At 52.0% G+C, this 23,798-nt stretch overlaps 1 protein-coding gene across 1 annotated transcript in view; it reads left to right on the top strand.

The window, feature by feature from the left end:
- LOC148219416 (uncharacterized) overlaps nt 1-23,798 on the top strand; it is a 106,525-nt gene that overhangs the window by 5,710 nt on the left and 77,017 nt on the right. The window contains exons 4-5 of the mRNA XM_088157603.1: nt 446-469; nt 1,907-2,334. Coding sequence (XP_088013729.1) covers nt 446-469; nt 1,907-2,334 — 452 coding nt within the window. The remainder of the gene's footprint in view (nt 1-445; nt 470-1,906; nt 2,335-23,798) is intronic.

The following is a 23,798-nucleotide window of genomic DNA, read 5'->3' as shown; positions in this document are numbered from 1 at the left end:
ACCAATCTGGGCTGCCAATGAATGGAAAGACATTGCCACCCGGGTAGAGAAGTTGCCTGTGAAAGTCCGTCACGTAGATGCCCATGTCCCCAAGAGTCGGGCTAATGAGGAACACCGACACAATGAGCAGGTAGATCAGGCTGCACAGATAGAGGTGTCGAAGATAGATTTAGACTGGCAGCACAAGGGAGAGTTGTTCCTGGCTCGATGGGCCCATGATGCCTCAGGTCATCAGGGCAGAGATGCCACATATAAGTGGGCACGAGACCGAGGGGTGGATCTAACCATGGACAGTATTTCTCAAGTTATCCATGACTGTGAGACGTGCGCTGCCATCAAGCAAGCCAAGCGGGTGAAGCCCCTCTGGTATGGGGGGCGATGGTCCAAATATAAGTATGGAGAGGCCTGGCAGATTGACTACATCACACTGCCTCAAACCCGCCAGGGCAAGCGCTATGTACTGACCATGGTGGAAGCCACCACTGGATGGTTGGAGACCTACCCTGTGCCTCATGCCACTGCTCGGAACACCATCCTGGGCCTGGAAAAACAAGTTCTTTGGAGGCATGGTACCCCTGAGAGAATTGAGTCAGACAATGGGACTCATTTCAAGAACAGCCTTATAAACACCTGGGCTAGAGAACACGGCATTGAGTGGGTGTACCATATCCCCTACCATGCACCAGCTGCAGGGAAAGTTGAACGGTGCAATGGCCTGCTTAAAACCACCTTGAAGGCACTGGGTGGGGGAACTTTCAAGAACTGGGAGATTAATCTACCAAAGGCCACCTGGTTAGTGAACACCCGAGGTTCCACTAACCGAGCAGGCCCTGCCCAATCTGAGCCCTTGGGAATATCGAATGGAGATAAGGTTCCAGTGGTACACATGAGAGGTATGCTAGGAAAAACTGTTTGGGTGAATCCTGCCTCCAGCAAAGACAATCCCATCCATGGAGTTGTATTCGCTCAAGGACCAGGTTGCACCTGGTGGGTGATGCAAAAGAATGGAGAGACCAGATGCATACCCCAAGGAGACCTTGTTTTAGGGTGAAATACCTATAGTACTGTGCCTATGTCTCTAACTGCATGTATGTATATATAATGTAACAGTTTAATTTGATATAGCATATTAGTATGGGAGAAATTCAGGGGTGGATAATGTTGGGGGTTGAATGCTTTGCTTTTCTTTCTGTGGAATTTCTCCCATTGTTATGCTAATTAATTGTGGCTACACCTTAAAATGACAGATAATGTTCTCTCGTAGGGGGGTGGCTGGAGGGGGAGGGGGGGGGAACCGGAAAAGGAAAGGTGGGATAGGGGGGTCTGGAGCGGGGGACGCCCTCTCGCTTGGCTCCTGGAGTGGGAAGACCACCTGGGCTCTGCTCTGGCATCTTCCCCTGTCATCCCAGCGCTGAGATCCACGCTCCCTGCCTTTGGACATCGCTCCGCGGCTCTCCCAGCTCACCCTACTACCTCCGGACACTCTGCTGAGCACCACGACCGACACCGTGAGGGGGGAGTAACTTTCCCCATCCCCGCTCACCCCTGGGCCGCGGCCGCCATCACCCAGCCCTCTTCGACTGCGCGGGACCTGCCCTGCCCCCACAGCACCGGTAACAGCACAGGGAGACGGCCTGCGGCCAGAAGGGACTGGAGCGGAGCTAGACTGTTTCTGTTGCCAATTTTTATAGCTGTTGTTGTTTTTCTGCTTTGTTAAATACCAGTAAAGAACTGTTATTCTCATCCCCATATCTCCTGCCTGAAGGTGTCTGAATTGGACCTAAAATAATTAAAAGGGAGGGGGATTGCACTCTGCATCGCAGAAAAAGGGGCTCCTGCCTTTCCTTAGACCATACCTGTCTTTCAAACCGAGACAACTGGGGAGAGGCCCTACAAGTGTGAGGAGTGTGGGAAGAGCTTCAGTGAACGCACCACATTGATTTACCACCAGAACATCCACACTGGGGAAAGGCCATACAAGTGTGAGGAGTGTGGGAAGGCCTTCAGGCACCGTTCCAGCGTTACCTGCCACCAAAAGATGCACACTGGGGAGAGGCCCTACGAGTGTTCCAAGTGTGGGAAGAGGTTTCTCTCCAGCTCACTACTCCACCAGCACTACCAAACACACACAGAGGAGAGGCCTTTCCAGTGCTTTGACTGCGGGAAGGGCTTCAGGCGAAACTCCCAGCTCATCATCCACCAGCGCATCCACACTGGGGAGAGGCCCCACGAGTGTCCTGACTGCGGGAAGGGCTTCAAGCACAAATCTACCCTCGTCACCCACCTGCGCATCCACTCTGGGGAGAGGCCCTACAAGTGTGGGGAGTGTGGGAAGAATTTCACCCAGAGCTCAGCCTTGACCAAACACCAACGGAGGCACCGCTAAGGGAAGCCCTGTGAGTGCCCCGAGTGCGGGAAGAGCTTCGTGCCCTGCTCCAGCTCCATCCCCCACTGGAGGGGCCACATTGGGCAGAGCCCTGGTGACTCACATTGCCTGGGATCCATGATAGGAAATACCTGCTGGTTATCCTTTTGTTTTGGCCTGCATTTTTATGTGTTCTCTATCTCTTTTCACTGCAAAAGCCAAGAGGGATCAATCTGTCACCTGAAAAACACTCAAATCTCACTGAAAGCCCCTTAATTTTAACCCAAAAGGGATCAATCCCACCTCCAAGTGCCTTGTTCCCTCCTCAAAACAACTCAGTCCCACGGGAACCTTACTGGATTCCACAGCCGGCAGGGTGAGAAGGGGTTGGAAGGAGATTGGGAGAAGTGGGATCCAAATTTGGAGCGCTGGGATTGGGATTGTGTGGGGCTGGCTGCCAAGGGATTGATTTGATAGTAAATAAAAGTTTCACAATTCCTGATTTCTGTCCCATTCACTTCCAGTCAGTTGCAGTTCTGTTTCCAGTGGCACCTTCTCACCTGATTGTGTTTGTGTCCTCCTTTCTCTCCTGCCTCTCTCTGCCTGCTCTGTTTCTGTCTCAGGGTCTCCCTTGATCCAGGGCAGCTCCCACCAAAGACCCTCCCCTGATTTAATTCCCAGTGCAGGAGCTCCAACAGCCATGGGTGAAGTTAGGAAGGCTGGCAGTGAAATGTCCCTGTAAGATCTTGCTGCACTTGGCTTTTGGCCCCTTCTGAAGAGCTTTGCCTTCAAGGGCAGGAACATCTTTTCCTGGCTGGGAACTGGAATTCCAGACCCTGGCAGTGTGAGCCATGCAGGAGCATCCAGACTGGGATCATGGGGGCTGGGATGACATGGACTGGGATCCTCCAGACTGGGACTGCACAGACTGGGACCAGATGAATCAGGTCCAAACAGACTGGGATTGTACAGACTGGGATCACATGCACTGGGATTGTACAGACTGGGATCACGTGGACTGGGATTGTACAGACTGGGATCACATGGACTGGGACCATATGGACCGGGACGGCTGCACCAGAACGATGGGAACCGAGGCTGTCCCGCCCCACCCAGGGGTCCCTCCCAGTCCTGCCCAGTCCCGTGTGGGGGCGCAGCCAAAACTCCCCGGAGTGAACGCGGAGATCCCGGAGCGCTGCCGGTGTCGGTCTCTGTCCCGGTGCTGGTCTGGGTTTCAGTCTTGTAACAGTCCTGGAGTGCTCCTGGTGCTGATTCCAGTCCTGGTCTCAAACTTGATCCCAGAGCGGTGCTGGTCTCGGTCTCATTCTCAGTCCTATAGCGGTGCCAGTGCTGGTTCTGTTTTCAGTCTTGGTCTTGGCCTAATTCTCAGAGTGGTCTTGGTCCCAGTGTTGGTACTGGTGCCGGTGTTGGCCCTAGAGTGATGCCAGTGCCAATCTCAGCCTCAGGCCCAGTCCCGGAGCGGTTCCAGTCTCGGTGTTGGTGCCGATGCCGCTCTGATTCTCAGTCCCAGAGTTCTCACAGTGCCAGTGCCGGTCCCAGAGCAGTCCTGGAGCCCTCCCGGTGCCGGTTCCTGTGTCAGTGTGGGCCTCAGTTTTGGTCCCAGTGCCAGTTCTGGTCACACTCTCAGTCTCGGTCTTGGTCCTAGTCCTAGTTCCAGTTCTGAAGTGGTTCTGGTCTCAGTTCCGGTGTCGGATCTGTTCCCACTCTTGGTCTCAGTGTCCATTTTGATTTCAGTCTCTGTCCTGGTTTAGGGCAAATTTGGGGGAAATCCTTCGGAAGGAGCCCCCAGACAGCAAACCCCCACAACTCTTCCCCCCCCCCCCCACCACCGGTTTCAGGAAGAATTTCCTCAGAGAAGAGTGGAAAAAAAACCCCGTGTTTATTTAACATGGGAAACACTCCCCAGTACAGAAAAAACAACACCAGCTGACAAAAAAACTCTTTCACCGTTCTGAAGGGATGACAAACTCAGAGAGTCTCTCCAGCGAGTGGTCGCCCAGTTATCAGTCTCTGGCGCTGGGGAATGGCTGCTGCAGGTGACAGAATGCAGACTCCTGGTGTTTCTTGGTGTTTCCCAGGTCCCCGTCCGGAACAGGTTCAGATGGTATCCAGGAGAGGGCGGGAACGGGGTGGAAAAGAAAACAGTCCAGGGAAAAAGTTGGACTGCCTAGCTGAACTAAATAATAAGTAAAAGCAAGGGCAAAGCAAAGGAAAGAAAAAGAGGCAGAAGCGAGCAAGCAGGCAAGCAAGCAAGCAAGAGCTAAACCTCTCCTAAACACAGACCATGGGGGAGGTGAGCCGGCTGATAACAAGACAAAACAAAGCTTCACTTTCAGAGTCAGTCCTGAAAGCACAGGGCATAGTACCAAACATAAACAGAACACACGATTGGAGATACAAACACCATAACATCACCCTAGGACAGTCTCATTCTTTTTTCTGATGCCATTTCTTGTGACAGTCTTGGTCCCAAAGATTTTAGGCCCATTTGGGTGATTTTATACCAAGCTGGGCAGTTTTAGGCTGGATTTTAGGCCACTTTTGGACTCTGTTAGGCTCATGTGTATGATTTTAGACTCCCTTTGTGTGGAGTTGAGGCCCCTTTGGGTGATTTCAGGCCAAACCTGGTGGATTTAAGCTGGACTTGTAGCACTTTTCTGGGTGATTTTAGGCTAAACCAGGCCCTTTTAGGACCCCGTGGCACTTTGGTCCGGATCATTCCCCTCACAGTTCCCGCCCTTTTTTTTGACCCCGCCCCTTTCCTCTCACAGTTCCCGCCCTTTGTTTGGCCCCGCCCCTTTCCCCTCACAGTTCCCGCCCTTTCCTTGACCCCGCCCCTTTCCCCTCACAGTTCCCACCCTTTCCTTGACCCCGCCCCTTTCTAGTCACAGCCCCGTCTACCTTTAGCCCCGCCCCTTTCTTTCCGACCGAGCCCCTGTGTTCGCCACGCCCCTTTCCCCTCCAAGCCCCGCCCATCTCAGGGCGCGTTCCTCTCGTGCATGCTCAGAACACTCGGAGGTGCCTTCCGGGCGCCGCCATCTTTGCTCCCTGTCTGCCTGCCCGGCTTCAGCATGTCCGAGAGCTATGGTGGGGCTGGGGGGATCTATAGGGGATCTATAGGGGACTGGGGAGGGTCTGAGGATTTCTATAGAGGATTTGGGCTTGTTAATAAAGGATTTGGGGTTACTGAGGGGTTCCTTATGGGTGATTGATAGGTCTGTACGGCATCTATAGACTGCTGGTGGAGGTTTTACAGCCCTGGGGGGTTCTGGGGGCCTGTATAAGGGATTTGGGCTTGTCTGTGGGGGATTTGGGAGCTCTGGGGCGTCCCTAAATGGGGTCTGGGAGGTCTATAGGGGATCTGTAGGGAACTGGGGATCAGTATAGGAATTTGTGTTTGTCTCTAGGGGATTTGGGGGACTCTGGGAGGTTCCTAAAAGGGGTCTGGGAGGTCTATAGGGAATCTATAGGGTCCAGGGGGGGGTTTCAGGGTTTCTACAGGGGAATTTTGTGATTCTTAAAGGGAATTCTTGGGAATTTTGTGCTCTGTCCAGGGAATTCTTGGGGTTCCTGTAGGGAATTCTGTGGCTCCTATTGAGAATTTTTGAGAATTTTGGGGTCCTTATAGGATAAGTGAAGGTCTCTTGGGAACTTTGGGCTCCCCATAAGGAAACGCTGGGGTAATTAAAGGGAATTTTGGAGTGTCTGTTGGGAATTTTTGGGCCTATTTTGAGAATTGTGGGGTCTCCACCGGGATTTTTGTTTAATTTTGGGTCCAAACATAGGACTTTTTAGGTCCCTATTGAGAAGTTTTGAAATTTTGGGCTCCTCAAATGTAATTTTAGAGGTTCCCCTAAATGTTTTTTGTGGTCCCTATTTTTATGAATGATATTCTATTTTTCCAATTTATCAAGCAACGAGATTAAATGTAGCAGCAAATTTTTAATAGTAACAATTATAAATGTATACAATTAAAGTATTGGAGGTCAATACAATGGAAGTATTGAATACATATATTTTAGGATAAGTAAAATTTGGCAGTGAGTAATTTAGTATAATTGAGGTTCATATAAAGCATGAGCAAAACCGACCAGGGAGGGCCCCCCCAGCCGGGGATACGGGGAGGGACTCGCCCCTCCTCACGTACCAAAGCATCAAGGCTAACAATCCCCCTTATATACTATATGCTACACAAGTGTCTGGAAAACTCCTCCTAGTTTCTATTCCTAAAGTCTATGTCACTGTGTGTACGGAGCATGCTCTACTGATGGGTTAGGGGGTCTCTCATCCTTTTGAGGGTTTTATTTCTGATGAAGGCTCGTCGTCTTCATCAATGACCGAGCTGTGACCTGCAGGTAGTGCATGCTCACTATGTGACTGAGCAGATGTTTTCCATAAGACTCTAATTAAATCCCATGCCTGGAATCGTCTCATCTTGGCCCATTTCAAGGTTGAAACTCTATTTCTTGATGCTGCTTGTCAGACCATTGTCCTTCTACTATTCCCTTCCAACATCCTTGTTCAACTCCCAACATCTGAAAGATGTCCTTTGACCTGTCTCACCCATCTCCCCCCCCTCACTCCGTAACAATGCTATTTATATAAATAAAATTTTGTTTAGTTACATTTTAATTAGCAAAAATCATATTTATCACACAGTTCGAGCAGAACACTGGAGGCAGTGATGACAGGGGGGACAAACAAGGGAAAGGTGTCTGTGATGCTGAGCACACCTGGATGTGTTTCAGGAATGCAAAGGGCCAAGGGCTGAGCCCCAGCCCCTGGCAAGGCACATCCTGTCCCTCCCTCATTGCTCAGGGCTCTTCCCGGGCCACTGGGCTCTGGGCATGTGCAATGCCAAGGGCAGCACCATGGGGCGGCCCCTGCCAGGCTGCTGAGCAGGGACAAGGAGGCAATGAGGCCCCAGCACAGCAAGGCTCACTTGTCCCCTGCTGGCCTCAGCCCCAGGGCCAGCGTGCATGGCCCAAGTGCTGCAGGAGTTGGCTGTGTCAGGGCCTTTCAGCTGCTGCCCATCCCTGTGCCCTCTGCAGCCCAGGCTGTCCTACGGTGTCCATGCCCTGCGCCTCTGTCCCTGCAGGCTGTCGTCATCCCCCGGCTGCCCCACCTCGCTGGCCCCTTCCTTTGCTGACAGCTCTGCCTCCTGCCTGCCTCTGCCTGCCCACACAAAGCCTTGGGCTGCCCCAGACTCCTTCTGGGGGACGTGTTGCACCACAGCCCTGCCCTGGGAGAAAAATTCCTTTCTCCTTATGTCCAGTCTGGCCCACATCAATTTCCCTTGGCATTAATTAATTCATTCTCAGGCTGTTTTCTGCTATATCAAAAGGATCCACCATCTCTGAAACTGACCTTCAGCCCCTCCCAGGGCTCTCCTTTGCTCTCCTCAGTCTCCACTCCACTGAGCACAGAGCTCCTTTGCCCCTACACAGAGCTCATATGCTTGCAGCCTCCAAACCCTACCTGGGGAGATCTCTGGGCCCTCTCCTAGGTCTTGGCAAAAGAGAACATTCTGCTCATAGTCTAAGAAAATCACCAGACAACAAGGCAGGACCTGTCTGTCCTGGCTACTTTTTTCTGGGTGCAGTCCTCGGATAGATGGAATTTTAGCTGTAGAATCCCAGTTTTGGCCATTGACACCTCGGTGAGAAGGGCAGTTCTTTTCCACAGGAAGGAAAATGCAGAGCCCCATGTTTGGTGGTAGATGAGAGACTGCCTGCAGGAGGCCAAGGCCAGCCAGAGCTGTCTCTCCTGGCAGATTTTGGCTTGAAGAACCCTTGCAGATAGAGATTTTCTTAGGGGGAGTAGCAATTTCAGCCTTGGGCAGCAGGAAAGAGGGATGGTTTATTTCCCTAGGAAGGAAAGCACAGAGCCCCAGTGCTCCAGAGGCTGATGAGAGGCAGCCCTCGACATGCCAGGGTCAGCCAGATCTGCCTTGTGGCCCCCAGGATGCCAAACCATCCAGACCCATTCCATGTCCCCTTGGTTCCATGAGGCCCTGTACTGTCACAATGTTCTCCTTGCTCCTGAGGTGTCACAATGGCCCCTGGCTTCCATGAGGCCCTGCAGGTTCACAATGGCCCTTTGGTTCCCCACAGTGTCACAATGGTCTCCATGCTTCCATGGGGCCTTGCAATGCCACAATGATCTCCATGGATCCACGGTGCCCCGCAGGATCACAAGGGCCCTTGGGCTGCACCAGGCCCTGGAATGCAACAATGGCCTCTTGGTTCCACAAAGCCCTGCTGCTTCACACTGGCCCCTTTGGACCATGCAGCCCAGCAGGGCCACAGTGATGTCCTTGGTGCCATGAGGCCCCACAGTGTCACAATGGCCCCTTGGATCCACGGGGTCCCCAAGGTGTCACAATGGTCTCCACAGGAAGGAAACAACCGAGCCCCAGTGTTGCAGAGGCAGATGTGGGGCAGTCACCAGAGGCCAAGGACAGCCAGACTTGATGGTATTTGCAGATTTGTCTGGGAGTAATACCTGGATATGCAGAATTTTAGAGGTACAATACCAATTTCAGTATTGACATGGACATCTGGAGGAAAAGGATGGCTCTTTTCCATAGGAAGGAAATCATGGACCACCAGTGTTTAAGGGGCAGATGAATGGCGACCATCACAGACCCAGTCCAGACAGACCTCTCTGTTCTGGCAGCTTTAGTCTGAAAGCAATCCTTGGATATAAGGAATTTCAGAGATGGAATCCTAATTTTGGCTATTTCTGCGTTGATAAGAGGGATGGTTTTTGCCATTGGAAAAAAAGCACTGAGCCCCAGTGTTCCAAAAGCAGGTATGAGGCAGTCCCCAAGAGACAAAGGGCAGCCAGACCTGTCTGTCCTGGCAGATTTCACTTGGGAGAAATCCTTGGATGTACAGAGTTTTGGAGGTGGAATCCCAATTTTAGCCACGGCTGCGTGATTGAGGTGGATGGTTTCACCATAGCAAAGGAAAGTGAGAAGCCCACGTGTTTTGCAAGAAGATGAGAGGTGGCCACCCTTAGGCCTAGCCAGCCTGACTTGTCTCTCCTGGTACCTTTCATCTGGGAGCTATCCTTGGACATAGGGATTTTTAAAGGTGGAATCTCAATTTTGGTTGTGGATGCCAGGATTGGAAGAAGAGTTGTTCTCATTAGGAAGGAAAGCACAGAGCCCCAGTGTTTCAAAGGCAAATGAAAGGCAGCCTTTAGGAAGCCAAGGCCAGCCAGACTTGACAACGATGGCAGCTTTTGTCTGCAAGCTGTCCTTGGATATAGGGAATTCTGGATGTGGATTCCCAGTTTTGGCTATGGGCGCCTGGACACGAAAGGTGCTTTTTTTCCCGTAGGAAAGAAAACCACACGATCCCACTGTTTCAAAGGCAGATGAGAGGTGGCCTCTGGGTGGCCAAGGCAGTCAGATCTGTCTGTCCTGGCAGATTTCACCTGGGAGCAATCCTTGCATCTAAGGAAATTTGGAGCAGGAATCCAAATTTTGGCCATGGGCACGTGGAGGAGAATGACAGTTCTTTTCCATAGGAAGGAAAGCACAGAGCCCCAGAGTGGGAAGACAGATTGAAAGGCTAGTACAGAAGGCAATCTCTCCCAATGAATTACAGCTGTACTGATGACTGAGGAGTGGAAACATCTGTGCCTGCCCAAGGAGTTGGGGTGTTCTAAAAGAGTGGGTTAGCTGGCTGACCCAGAGTCTGCTGCAGATTGGGATGGAGTCTGCTGGCTGTGCTGTGAGGAGGTAAGGGACATGCAGTCGTGCAAGAGACAGATAAGGTAAGAAGATGTTGTGGGAGGGTGTCCTGGGGTACAATGCAAAAATGTGTATTCTATCACCATCTGTTAAAATGTGGGAGGGGTGGTGATCCTTATCTCTGTGGGAGATATCCTCTGCTGATGTGCCATCTGATAAGATGGGGGGATGATCATCGTTATCTTTTCACAACCCATCCTTCCTCCAGAAGATATATTCTGTTAATGGGCCATTAAGTCCTATTGTGTGACTGATAAGATTACATCATCCCATTGGGAGATTTCCTAGCCAGGGGCAGGAGACAAGCCTTTCCTACCTAGATAAAAAACTGGGGTTTGGGACGCGAAGGCAGCCCTTTCCACTGGATCCCAGAGGAAAGTCGGACCATTTCACCTCATCGCTGGATCTTCGGAGGAAAACTGCACCTTCTACAGGAGCACTGCTTCAACAGAACCACATCTGTCATCCAGGAGGACTGCAGCCACCATTTATAGGGACTGCTACCAACACCCTGACTGACAGGGTGTCAGGTTGTATTTCTGACTGTGTTGGTGGTTGTTTCTTTTATATTATTGCATGTATTTTATTTTTTCTGATTTCTCCTATTAAACTGTATTACTGACTTGGAGTCTCGCACTGGTTTTACTTTCAAACCAACACATCTTGTTATGGAAAACATCTGCTCAGTCACATAGTGGGCATGCACTACCTGCAGGTCACACAGCGGACACTGATGAAGACGACGAGCCTTCATCGGAAATAAGACCCTCAAAAGGATGAGATATCCCCTAACCCATTAGTAGAGCATGTGCCATACAACATAGTGATGTAGATTTTAGGAATAGAAACTAGGAGGAGTTCTCTAGAATCTTCTGTAGCATATAGGATATAAATAGGATTTTTGGCCTTGATGCTTTGGTACATGAGGAATGGGGAGCCACTCCCCATATCCCCGGTCGGTTTTGCTTATGCTTTATATGAACCTCAATTATACTAAATTATATTCTCAAATATATGCATTTTGATTGTATTCATCTCCAATACTTTAATTGTATCCATTTATAATTGTTACTATTAATTTAATTTAATCTCGTTGCTTGATAAACTGGAAAAATAGAACGTCATTCATAACATTATCAAACAATTCAGAGCAAGAGAATGAGAAAATAATTCCTACGAAAACATCTTCCCCTCACCCTTCCCTCCTTCCCGGATTTCCTGTTATTCTCCATTCCCTCCCCTGTCCCCACACAGGGGATGGGGGTCACAGTCAGATCGTGTCACTGTTCCCGGTTCCTGTCTGCAGTACAGAGGTGGCTGCCCTGTCCCCGGGACTGTACCTTGGAAGGTTCAGATTCAGACTTCTCGATCTGTCCACTCCATCTCCCCCTCCAATCCCCTCCAATATGAACACACACACGCTTTTTTGCTTTTTTTTTTTTTTTTTTTTTTTTAGTAAAACAAAACAATATTCATAATTCTCTGAAGTCTTTGTTTTTCCCTAGTTCAAGAATTTAACACAGCCTTGGCTAAACAACAGTCCATGTCAATTAGCACCGTTTTCTAGAAGTGACAATCTCTTTCGTTCCTTCTTACCTACAAGTCCCTGGCCCTGTTTCCAAGCAGATTCCCAGGGTTTGTTTAAGTCACATTCACCCTGTTCCTTTCACCCGTCACTGCCGGAGCCCCCTCACCTGCTCACCCTCGCAGGTTCCTCCAAACGCGTGTCCCTGCCCGCGGGCTGGGCCGGGCTGAGCTGGGCTGGGCTGAGCTGAGCTGAGCTGAGCTGAGCTGAGCTGGGCTGGGCTGGGCTGGGCCGAGCTGGGCCGGGCTGGGCTGAGCCGAGCTGAGCTGGGCTGGGGGCAGCGAGCCCGGCAGAAACCAACACCCGCGGGACGCTTTGGTTCGCAGGGCCCGAAGGTCCGGGGTTCCTCCCTTTCCCCTGTTCCACTTGATTTAGGATTAAATTTTTGGAGGGGATAAAGGAGTGTTTTTTCTCCAGCACTGGGTGGGTTTTTCCCTTGCATGGAGCACTTGGGCCTTCCCCGGGCCCCTTCTGCCCTCTTGCAGAACCAGCGGCATTTTCCACCACGCACAGTTTGTAACCAAGAGGCGGCTGCAGCCGAGGAGGCTCCAAGCGCCTCCTTCCAGGCTGACTCTGCAGATGCCGAGGCTGCTCTGGGCTCTGCCAGGGCTCAGCTCTGGGCGAGGCTGGGCTCGCTCTCCCCTCGCATTGCTCGGGGCACCTGAGTCACAGGGGGAGAAGGCAGGGACACAAGGGTGTTGAGGTTTTAAGAGAGTTTTTATTCAAAAAACTTCCATAACAAACAGTCCTAACGACCCTAACTAACTAGCAGTGCTAACTACCATAACTAACTAGTCCTAACTACTGTAACAAAAAGCTGTTCTCAAGTGCTTCATCTCCTCTGCTGCACCCGTGGTTGCTTTGCTGCAGCGATCAGAGGGGTCAGGCTGGAGAGAGGCTTGGCTGATGATAAAAATGGGTGCTGACCAAAGGATAAAAAAGAAAGAAATGGACCATTACTTTCCAGAGTCAAGTTCCTGGACGAAGGGGAATGGTTTGAAACTCCAGAGACGGAAGCAAGCTCAGATTAGGTCTAAGGAGGAATTTTTTTACCAGGGGAAACACTGGCAGAGGGTGCCCGGAGATGTGGGAGGTGCCTCCTCCCTGGAAGCATCCAAGCTCAGGTCAGGCAGGGCTCTGAGCCACTTGAGGATGTCCCTGCTCGTTGTGGGTCAGCAGGTCCAGATGACCTCGAACGGACCCAGACAACCCCAACCAGGCGAGGATTCTGCTTGCTTTGCGTGTGAAAAGCAGCGAGGCTGGAGATTATTGGAGGGGGGCCCCCCAAGAAAACCCCTCCCTGGCGCTGCTGTTTCCCCTGCAGCCGCTTCGCGCTCACCTGCAGCAGCTCCTGGGCAGAGAAGCGCCGCTCGTCGTCCGAGTCCAGGCTGCACTCGAGGAAGTCCCGCAGCAGAGCCGACAGGCGCCGCGGCTCCTGCAGCTGCGGGGTCCCGTTCTGCCGGATCAGAGCCCGAGCCTGCAGGAAAAGCAAAGGCAGCGCTGTGCCAGCTTCCTTCACACCCACAGCTGCTCACATCGACCCCGGTAACTCAGCCCCAGCTCCGGGGGCAGTTTCCTCCCTGGCAGAGATGCTGCTCACGGCTCATTTTTCTATGCCAACCAATAACCCCAAACCCTGATGCAGCCACAGCCATTGCAACACCCAAATGATCTTGCTTGAGAGGCCATTTAGTTGTCTGACTTTGTTAGTAGGAACCTCCATCAGAAACAGCACATTTTGCTTCTCCAAATACGGACACCAGCTTTACAGGCCATTTTCAAGAGTCAGTGTGGTCTGCGTGTGTTATTTTAAATTGCATCAAACACATGTCTGCAGTGCCACTGACACTGAAGTAAATGAATTCCTGATGCCCCATCCCAGAAATTGCCAGGCAAAGAACAGGAGGTTGGGGTTGCTGAAAGCTCAGGATTGATGACAGAAAAGTAGCTTGGACTAGGAAGGAAATAGGTTGGACTACAGGGATGTTAAGCAATCATCTTCATGTTTTAGACAAGCTTCCCAGTGAGAAAAATCAGGGGGGAGTTCAACTTAAACCTCTCTTAAAAACCTCTTTTAGAAACTGCTTCAGAGAACTTGTTGGGTTTGGGGATGGGTTTTGGGGTTGGTTTGTGGTTTTTTTTCCAAGATAACATTAGAGCTGATACACTGGCTTCACATTTTCAGGTCATCCTCACTGACAGAAGAGCTGCAACAATTTGAAACCCAAAGCAAATTGTTGCTGGAGACTGCAGAATATTCATCTGCGTTCAGGCTCGAGTCTCCTGGGAATTCCCTTCCCAATATGCAGAAACCTCCAGCAGCTCCTCCCAGTGCAGGGTCAGCCTGTGCTCACAGGCCTCTGCAAACACTGGAGAATTTGCCTCTTACCATAGCCCCTGTTTCCTTGAAGTAAGGAGGTTCTCCTTCCACCATCTCGATGGCCACAATGCCGAAGGACCAAATGTCCACCTTGGGGCCATAAGGAGACCTGGTCACAACTTCTGGGGCCATCCAGTGAGCAGTGCCCACCATGGAGCTGCACTGGTCCTGCTCAGGGCTGAGCTGAGCACAGAGGCCAAAATCAGCTGAGGACAGAAACAAACACTGTCAAAGACAGCTGCAATGAGGAAACCAAGCACAAAGATTCCCCACTCTCAAGGTGAGAATGCAGTAGTGAAGTCAGCTGGAAAAGTCCTCAGGGCTGTGGCCAAGGAATGATGGAACTGGACCCTTAAATAAACCCTCAGCGTTCATGCAGTGGCTTTTACTGATTCCCTTGCAGTTTAGATTCCAACTCCCGTCCCTCTGGAAGGGCCATGCCCAGAGCAAAGCCACTCCTGACACTCTGCTCCTCTCCTGAGCTCTCTGCACGGGGCAGCCGCTCTCAGCTGGCAGCAGGGGCCGGGCAGTGCCAGCAGCAGCACTTGTGGGGCTCTGACCATCACTGGAAACAGCCTCACACTCACACCCCGGGAGCACCGTGCCTGGCCACGAACACCCACCCAGCTTGACAGAGCCAGCCATTCCCAGAAGGATGTTGGAGCTCTTCAGATCTCTGTGGATCACCCGGTTGGAATGGAGGAAACCCAGGCCCTGCAGACACTGAGAGACAACAAGAAACACAAGAATAAAAATCAATTGTCACAACACATCACACAAGAAAGGACAGTTTGGAATTCTCCCAGCAGCAACTTTGCTGTGACAGGCCAGGAGACAGTCCAGGCAAATGGTTCAAGGCAAAGCTGAGAAGAGCAAATCAAATCAAATCAAAGAAAGACAGAGAGAGTACCACAGCAGCAGGAAAGAGGACAAGAACAGAGTAGAAGTGTAGTGATACTGGCAGGCCACTGACTTCAGAGGCTCTTTCTTCTCCAATTCATAAAAACAACACAGAAACAAAGCCCTGAGCATGGAGCCCCTCCTGCTCTCACAGCCTGTTTGGAAGGACCATCGTTTCCAAGCCATGGGAAGCACAAGCAGGATCCCTCACCTCCCGACTGACAGCTGCCATCTCTCCTTCAGCCATGCGTGTCTGTCTGACAACGTCCTGCAAAGTTCCTCCATCCATGTATTCCATCACCAGCCAGAGATCTTCGTCAACAAGGAAGCTGGAAGAGGAAAACAACAGCATGGAGATGAATGTGCACTGCTCAATTCCCCCATGGAAAAGCCTCGAGTGGAGTTTTGTTTCCAGGTCACTTGTCAATGAGAACACGATCAGATGGAGAGACATTCCTGCACAGACCTTGGAATCTGCACAGTCTGAAGGAGAAGGAGACACCTGTGAGAAAGGAGATGCCTTAGATGGCAAGCAAGTGAAAAACACAGTTTAGCAACAGCCCAGATCAGTGTGGAACCACAACACTTGCCCCCAGCTGGTTCAGCATCTGAACTCATCAGTTCCACCATTCCCTCCAGAACAAGGCAATGCAACTTCCAGAGTTATCCAGGCAAGGAGGCCGTACAGCACTTGGGACAAAAGTTATCAACTCTTTGGAAAACCTTACACAAAGTCCCTTCAGAAACAGGCAAGGCCATTGAAAAATGGGCAAATGAGGCATTTCTGGAAACCTGGACTTCCTGGCATCTGCAGCAATGGAAAAGAGTTGGGAAGAAGAAGCCAAGGGAAATAATTTCTGCCGTGGTTTTTCAGCACTTGTCATAAGGCACAGCAAAGGGGTTCAGCTTGAAGAAAAAAACCAAACAAAAGCATGGAGGGAGTGAACTGCCAGGCTGTTGTTGAAGATATGGCCAGGTCAGGCTTTTTCAGAAGAGGCTACTGACTACGAATGAAAGATTAACACAGGGCCCTTGCACAGGATAAGACCTGAAGCACTCACCTGTCCAAAAAGATGACAATGTTGGGGTGGTTCTTGCCTTTCAGGAGCAGGATCTCATTCACAGCTCGTTCCCTGTTCTGCTCTCTGAGACTCATTTTCTTTATGGCCACCTGAAGTGACATTGCAGACCTTTAGCTGGAGGGGTCTGTGGCAGGAGACCACAGCAAGCATGGAGTGAATCTTTTTGGAGCGACAGAGCCAGGCTGTGCTAAACTGCCTTGGCATGGGACACCAGAGCTCAGCAAGTGCCATTCCCACAGCCCATTTCTCTGCTGGCTGGGGGCTGCTTACAGGACACGTGGCCAGAGACATTTGGCCTTGTAAGCTCTGCAGAAATGGTCCCTCAGCTGTCAGCCTCAAAGCTCTAACAACATTTTCTGCACCTACAGAATCTGCATCTTCTCAAATGGCCTTAGTTTATCACCACTCCGGTGATGATGATCATCATCATCATCGTTATTATTTAAACACATTTTGCAAGCAGGAGGTAATTCTGATGCTGTGAAACAGAGCAAAACAGCCCAGAACCCTTTAGCAATTCTATGGGACTTGGTCATGATTTCAAATGCCACTGCTCTGTTTGGGATTGCACAATAAAGCAAACACAGACATCCATTGTCACAGGGTGTCACTGACACCAGACCCAGTTGTGTTTCAACTGCAGCGTTTAGGAGAGAGCTTTGCTCTGGACATCCATCTTCTCATTTCTCTCCCTCTCTCTCTGTGAACAGCTGCAGTAGGACTAAAACCCCAAACTGAGCCCAAGCAGGATCTCTCCCTAATTAGGCCTAATTAGGCCTTTGAAGATGAAAAGCAGGATGGAAAAACTGCTAAATAGTGTTCCTGTCCAAGGCTGGGATGAAGATAAATTGGGCCTCAGTCTCCACCTGCTGATGCATTCATGGTTTTAGATATGAAGACCAAGCCATGGTGTCCAGCTCTGACAGACACCACTGCCCTCCTTGCATTCCTCTGGGCACTTCAGAAGCACCAAGTCTGTCCCAGCTGTGTTCTGAAGGCTGACACTGCTCTGCCTTCAGAGGAGCAGCCTGTGCAGGAAAGCTCTGCTGGGCCCCCAAAGCTGCAGCCACAGCTCCCAGCAGAGGGGAAAGCCCTCGAGAGCTGCCAGACGTGCTGGACGTGGTGGCACTGACCTCTCCTCCAGTGGCCCTGTCGAGTCCTTTAGAAACAGTTCCAAAAGCCCTGGAGACAAAACAGCAGAGAAGAAAGAAGCAGAGCTTTAGGCTCTGGGAGTGAAAGGCAGCCCAGACAGGAGATCTCTGCTGCCTGCAGCATTCACAAAACACCTGCGTGCATCGACCCTTCAAACAGCAGTGCAGCAGCCACCAGCCGTCTGCCATGCAAGGTGTGCAAGAGAAAACTGAGCCCAACACGAAGGAAAAGGGCTGGAGCGAATGTCCACACTGAATTCCTTTAGTTCAAAACCTGAGGTGGGAGTTGGTGTCTAAAGAAGTGGAAAAGAATGTATTTCATCCTTTTGCATTTCCTGCCTAAGACTTGCAGGATCCACAAGGGCCCTGCCATCAGGCAGGTGATGCATTTTCCCCTCGAGTGCAGCAGCTCTGTGTCTGTTACTGAATGCATGGAGTTTATTACCTGTGCTGAAAAAGCACTTATTAGTTCTTCTTGAGAACTGTTTTCTGAGAGTCACCAGATGGTGAGTTGCTCTTTAGGGCAATCAAATTCCAGGCACAGAAGACCTTCCAGGTCCTGCTCCTTGCTGCAGGCAGGACACTGCCAGCCTCAGAGGCCTTTGACTGTGCCTTCTGACCACAGTTATCAATTCTGATCAAAACTGAGAGACAGCAGGATCATACCCCAGTGTCGGAGGGTGTTTGGAGCTCTCCTGACTCCAGCAAAATACCTGGGCCCTGCTTGTGCAGAAGGAACTGCCATGCACTTACCCTTGGCCAATCTGCTCCAGTCCCAGGTATTTCTCAGCAGGCTCCCCCACGCTCACGATGTTCCCTGAAAGAAACCACGTGGAAGATGCTCCCTCCCAGATGGAGACCCCGCCTTGCAGCAGAGCCAGAATGCAGCCCCACTCCCTGGGGCCATGAGCCCCTTGGTGTCAGCTGGGGAAGGACAATGAATGACTCGGTGACATTCAGCTGCAGAGCAGCACTGGGTGCAGCTCATGCTGAGACACACACACAGCACCCTGCTCTGGCACACAGGAACAGAACAGACGTACTCAGCTGCATCAGGCACCGCTCCCCTGTCCCCTCTGGCTGCAGGGCTGTGCTGCTGTCAGAATGTTCAGCCCAGGATCCCACAGCGGAGGGAGGGTCAGTGTGCTCTTCCCAAGCAGAAGGAGGTTCCTCGTCCTCTTCCCAAAATGCTGCAGGTTCTCCATCCTCTTCCCAAGCAGAGGCAGGTTCTCCATCATCTTTCCAAGCCGCGAGACGTTCACCATCCACATCCCGTGCTGGGATATGTTCACCCTCCTCTTCCCGAGCCACAGGATGTCCTCTGTCCTCATCCCACACCGGGAGATGTCCGTCGCCCTCATCCCACGCCATGGGAGCTTTTCTATCCTTGTCCCATGCCAGGGGATATCCACCATCCTCCTCCCATGCCGGGAGATGTCCACTGTCCTTGTCCCACACTGCGGGAGCCTTGCTGTTGTATTCCCAAACCACGGGGTGTTCACCATCGTCCCCCAGAACAGCGGGAATCTCACTGCTGTCTTCTTCCTCTTTGGAAGCAGAGGCAGCCAGAGGAGGTGCTGATGCAGCTTTGGTGCCCTGAGGACAGACAGTAGCGTGAGGGACAGGAAGTTCTATCTCAGTTGTCACCTTATTTATCCTCAGCTACACATCCAGCTGCACGAAGCAGAAACAGAGTTCAGAGTTGTACAAACTAACAATGGGCTAAAAGTGACATTGCCACTTATTGTTGGGAATTCGGTATTTCACCATGGCTAAGGCAAATCCTCTGCCTGCAAAACCAGACCTGCAGCTCTTCTAAAACTCTTCAGCACAAAAGGAGAAAACTGACAGGGATCCCTTTGCTGCTGCTGCTGCTGCTGCTGCTGCAAAGACCCTGACAGGGACTTTCCTTCGGCCTCCCAGGATGGCACTCGGCTGCCACACACAGAGCTCACAATTTGCTGCACAATTCTGAACACCAGAGGTTTCTTCCCACTCACCGAAGGAGGAGCTGCTTGGGATCCACGCATGAGGTGCCCTGCAATGGGAGAGGGAACATGAACCAGATGCTGGTAGGAAAAAAATTGCCCGTGGTGGGAAATGCCACGGAGCAAGGTAACCCCAAGAGAACATTTTGCTTTCACAGCATCCCTCCAGGAGCCACAGTCCCTTCACAGAGCAAGCAAGAGAACAGCACAAAATCCTGGGCTGTGTCAGTTCTTGGCTGGACCAGCAAACAAAGGGAGTTCCAGGCTCCACTGCCACAGACGCCCTGCTCGAGGGAACAGAACCCCCCCAGGCCTCATTGCAAACGCCTCGCTGGCTGCAGACACCCCCTTTTTGAGCTGCAGCTGCTAGCAGGAGCTCTCCCAAACCAACGGTGTCTTCATGGCAATTTGGTTACAAAGTCAACTCAAAGGTCCAGGGAAGAACAGAAAGCACACAGCAAGCCCAAAGCCACAGATGCTGCACCGAGAGAAAACCTCGACTTACTTGCCAAGTGGGTTAAAAAATACCCCGAATAAGCCACAGAGTACAGAGTGCAAACTGCAGCAACCACTTGCTGGATCATTGTGGCTGCGCTGCACACGTCTGCAGGCTGCACCCCTGCAGGCACACACGGACACGGGTCAGGGCTGGGCTGGCTGCCGAGAATGCCTCGGGCAGGAGGATCCTCCGGCAGTCAGCAGGCACCCAGAGCCTCTGGGCACTGAGGCCTCTGTGTCCCACAGCAACGGGAGCACCGCTGGGATGTGGCAACGCTCCTGTGACATCACAGCAGCAGCTCACGAAAAGAACGCTTGGAAGGTTCTCTGGGTCACTGTGATAGGTTGACTTAGGAAGAAGAAACTCAGAAGAGGTTCTTCCTAAGGGAATTTTTTCTGTGGGGGTTGGGATACCTGCAACAGCCAATTAAAGAAAGTTAGTTCGCTCCGGGAACACACATTTTGAAGGAGGTAATCCAGAACTGAGTCTCTTTGTCTTTCCGGTGGCTGAGCAGGTAACACCAACCTGAGCTTCCCCCTCCCCCATGCGGGGGGGAGGCTCGGGAGGCCGCTTGGGCCCCGTTTGCCAACGAGGGGGACCCGATGGCCGGGGGGAGAAAATGTTTTGTGATAAAACCTTCACGGCTTCCTCCTCCACGGGCCTGCGGCTCTGGCGTGGGGGGGAGGCCGACTCTTGCTGCTGCCGGACGGGCCGGGCCTGCCCGGGTGGCCATGAGCAGTGTGGGGCTGCAGCCCAGCCCCAGAAAGGCTGATTGACACCTCAGCTGCCCCCCCAGCACGGCCTGAGCCTGGCCCAACTTTAGTAGTTGTGTTAAACTTTAACTCTTTAGTGCTCAGATAAGGTTTGCAAAGCCTTCAGCCTTTCCTTTGAATATGAAAGGGAATAAAAAGATTTCTGAAGTCAGTGATGTAAGAGCTAAGTTTTTGAGATGGAAGGAGAATGAGAAGATGCTGAAATGTCTGAAAATCTTTTTGTGAAATTGTAGGACTGAACTGATGTACTGAATATTCCTATAAACCATGGAAAGAGACATGAAGATTGGGAGAGGGCGGGAAGGAGTGATCTGAAAAATCTTATTCTGAATTTTTTTTTCTCTCTCTTTTTGTTTGTGTAGTTAATAAATTTTCTTTTATACTCTCTCAAGTTTTAGGCCTGCCTTGCTCTTTTGCTCCTGGTTCTGTCTCACAACAGAAAAAATAAGTTTATTTAAATTGGCAACTCAAACTGAAGACAGATGGTCATGTCAGGATCACAGCTGAGTCATCGCCATGGTCATCTCATGGTCATGTGTAGCAATGAGGAACAAAGACACACAGATTTGATTGCTTGCTCCGAAGAAGATCGTTTATTGTAACCAACTGAGCCTTTTTATACTCGAAACTTAACCCAAACTTAACCCAAACTTTACTGAAACAAGCCTGCATTGGCTGCCTGTCACTGCGGTGTCGCTGTTGGCGTGTCCCTTTACCCAGTCAGCTCTCTGATCATGTGGTGTCCACGCATCTCCCCAGCCCATCACTGCCTCACACACGAGGTGACCACCAAGCCACTCTCCGGCCATCTGAGCCGCAGCTGAGCCCTTCCCAGAGTGCCCGCACCCGCAGGGAGCGCAGGGCTGGATTTGGCCGCCACAGAGTTGGTGACCCTCGTGAGATCCTCGGTGCATTTAGTTCCTACAGGAGTGTGGGCACCGCTGGGAAATGATCTGCATGCCTTGTTAATTGGATGTTCTTCCACCGCTAGCCTGGGGCAGGATCTCTCCCGGTCCTCCTCTCAACTCCCGGGCCTCTCCTCAGCCAATCAGAGAAGGCACCAAAATAATTGAGCCAATCAGAGCGCGCGGCGCTGATGACTCCTCAGGCAGTCCCAGAGCGCCCAGAGCTCCTCACCTGGACTCCACCCGCGCCCCGCCCCCAGCGCCCCCCGCCAGGAGAATTTGGGGAGGGGATATCGCGTTTTATCTTCTTTTTTCTTTTTCTAGAGTCGAGATTAAATGCTCTAGACACGGAATTTCGTGTTCGGACTCAGATATTTATTAATTCTTATCTATATTACAGTGAGTTCTACAACACTTCTAGGTAACAGGCTAAAAATGGACACGTATCTCTCTCTACAAGGCCTTTTAAGGACCAATGAGTCCAATTAAAAAAAGACACCATAATAGCCCAAGAACCAATCACCCGTGACCTGAAATGCGGAATTTTCTAATTACAGAAGTACCACCTTGACCCATGAAGAAAGTGAAGAAGAAAGAAACCTCCGCCCTAAAATCTCCATCTTGTTTAATATATATTACTATATTCTAAAATCACAAATTCTAAATTTTCCACTATGTGACACTGCACATTTCTATTCCAACAACACACCAGTGATCCCAGATCTATCACTCAATTCTGGAAACCTTCTTCAGAGCCTCAGGTCAAAAGCAGTGTTTTCCTGGGGGTCAGTGCCTGTCAGCACAGAAAGCCCAAACCCCTCAGTTTCCAGGGTTCCAACAGGGGAGAGGTGTCAGACCCTGCCCGGCGCTGGCCATGGGGCGTGTGGGGCAGCTGGGGCCCTACTGGTGCCACTGGGAGCCCCCCGGGCTGGGGGCGCGGAGCTCTCGGGTGAGCGGGAGGGGCGGGAAGGGAAGTGGTGGGAACGGTGGGGAGAGAAAGGGAAATGGGGAGGTGGGACCCCCAAACAGATGTTGCGGGGGGCAGGCGACTGGGGAGTGTTGGGAAAGGGGGAGGAAAAGACAAAGAAGGGTGGAAAAGAGGAACTGGGACAGCAGGAAGAAGGGTCCCATGGCGGCCGCGGGGCACTGGGGCTGCGGAGCCGGGGTTGCCCCGGAGCTCTTGGCTACTCTGGGCTGCTGGGGGGGCACCCCCGGACCTGTGTCCTGCACACACAGCGCTGTGCCAGGAGATGGTTTAGTCCGAGTGTCACTTCATTCACGGCACCGACCGGCTGAGGTTCGTGGAGAGGAACATCTCCAACCGGGAGCAGTTCCTGCACTTGGGCAGCGATGTGGGGCTGCACGTGGGGACACCTCCTTTGGGGACAAGGCTGCCAGGCACTGGAACAGCGACCCGCAATGGATGGAGTACAGACGGGCTGCGGTGGACAGGCACTGCCGGCACAACTACGAGTTGTCCAGCCCGTTCCTCGTGGAGCGCAGAGGTGAGCGTGGGGCACAGCGTGTCCCCTCGGGCTCTGCCCTGGGAATGACCCTGGAGCCCCCCAAAACCTCCCTGGGAATCACCCGAGACACGTCAGCCCTTCTTGTGCCCATCCCCGGGGCCTCCTGCCCCTCACCCCCCAAGTGACTCCAGTGGCTCTCCCAGTCCATCCCAGTCTCTCCCAGTCCATCCCAGTCTGTCCCGGCGTCCTCATGGTCCTTCCGAGTGTCACCAGAGTCCCTCCAAATTCCTCTCAGTCCACAGCCATTCCATTCCCTGTCCACTCCCAGTGTTTCTAATTCCAATCCGGGACCTCCACCGTCTCTCCCAGTGCCTTCCCAGGCACTTCCAGTCTGTTCCAAGTCCTTTTCAGTCCAATTCCAGACCGCTACCCTCTCTCCCATTATTCCAATCCACTCCACTCTCTCCAATTTTATTCCCAGTCTTTCAAAGTACCACACCAGCCCTCCTTCACATATCCCAGTTCCCCCAAGCTGATCCCAGTGTGTCCCCACTCTCTCCCAGCGCCCCCCAGTGTCCCCATCTCACTGCGGCCCTCGAGCTCCCAGCCCGGCCCCGGCTGCCTGCTCTGCTCCCTCAGGGATTTCTACCCTGCCGACATCCAGCTGAGCTGGTTCCAGGGCCAGCAGGAGCTCTCGGGACACGTGGTGGCCACTGACCTGGTCCCCAATGGGGACTGGATTTCTACCAGCTCCTGGTGCTGCTGGAAACCCCTCCTGGCACGGGGTCAGCTCCAGCTCCAGGTGGAGACGTCAGCCTGGAGCACCCCCTGAGCCGGCACTGGGGCACGGCCCGGACCCCACAGTGTGGGGGGAGTGGGAGAGGAACCGGGAGAGCTGGAAGACGGATTAGGGTGTGCTGG

This window comes from Sturnus vulgaris, unplaced genomic scaffold, assembly GCF_052056855.1.
Source record: "Sturnus vulgaris isolate bStuVul1 unplaced genomic scaffold, bStuVul1.hap1 Scaffold_141, whole genome shotgun sequence".
Lineage (NCBI taxonomy): Eukaryota > Metazoa > Chordata > Aves > Passeriformes > Sturnidae > Sturnus > Sturnus vulgaris.
Note: the sequence above shows the minus strand (reverse complement) of the source record. Positions and strands in the feature narration are given on the sequence as shown.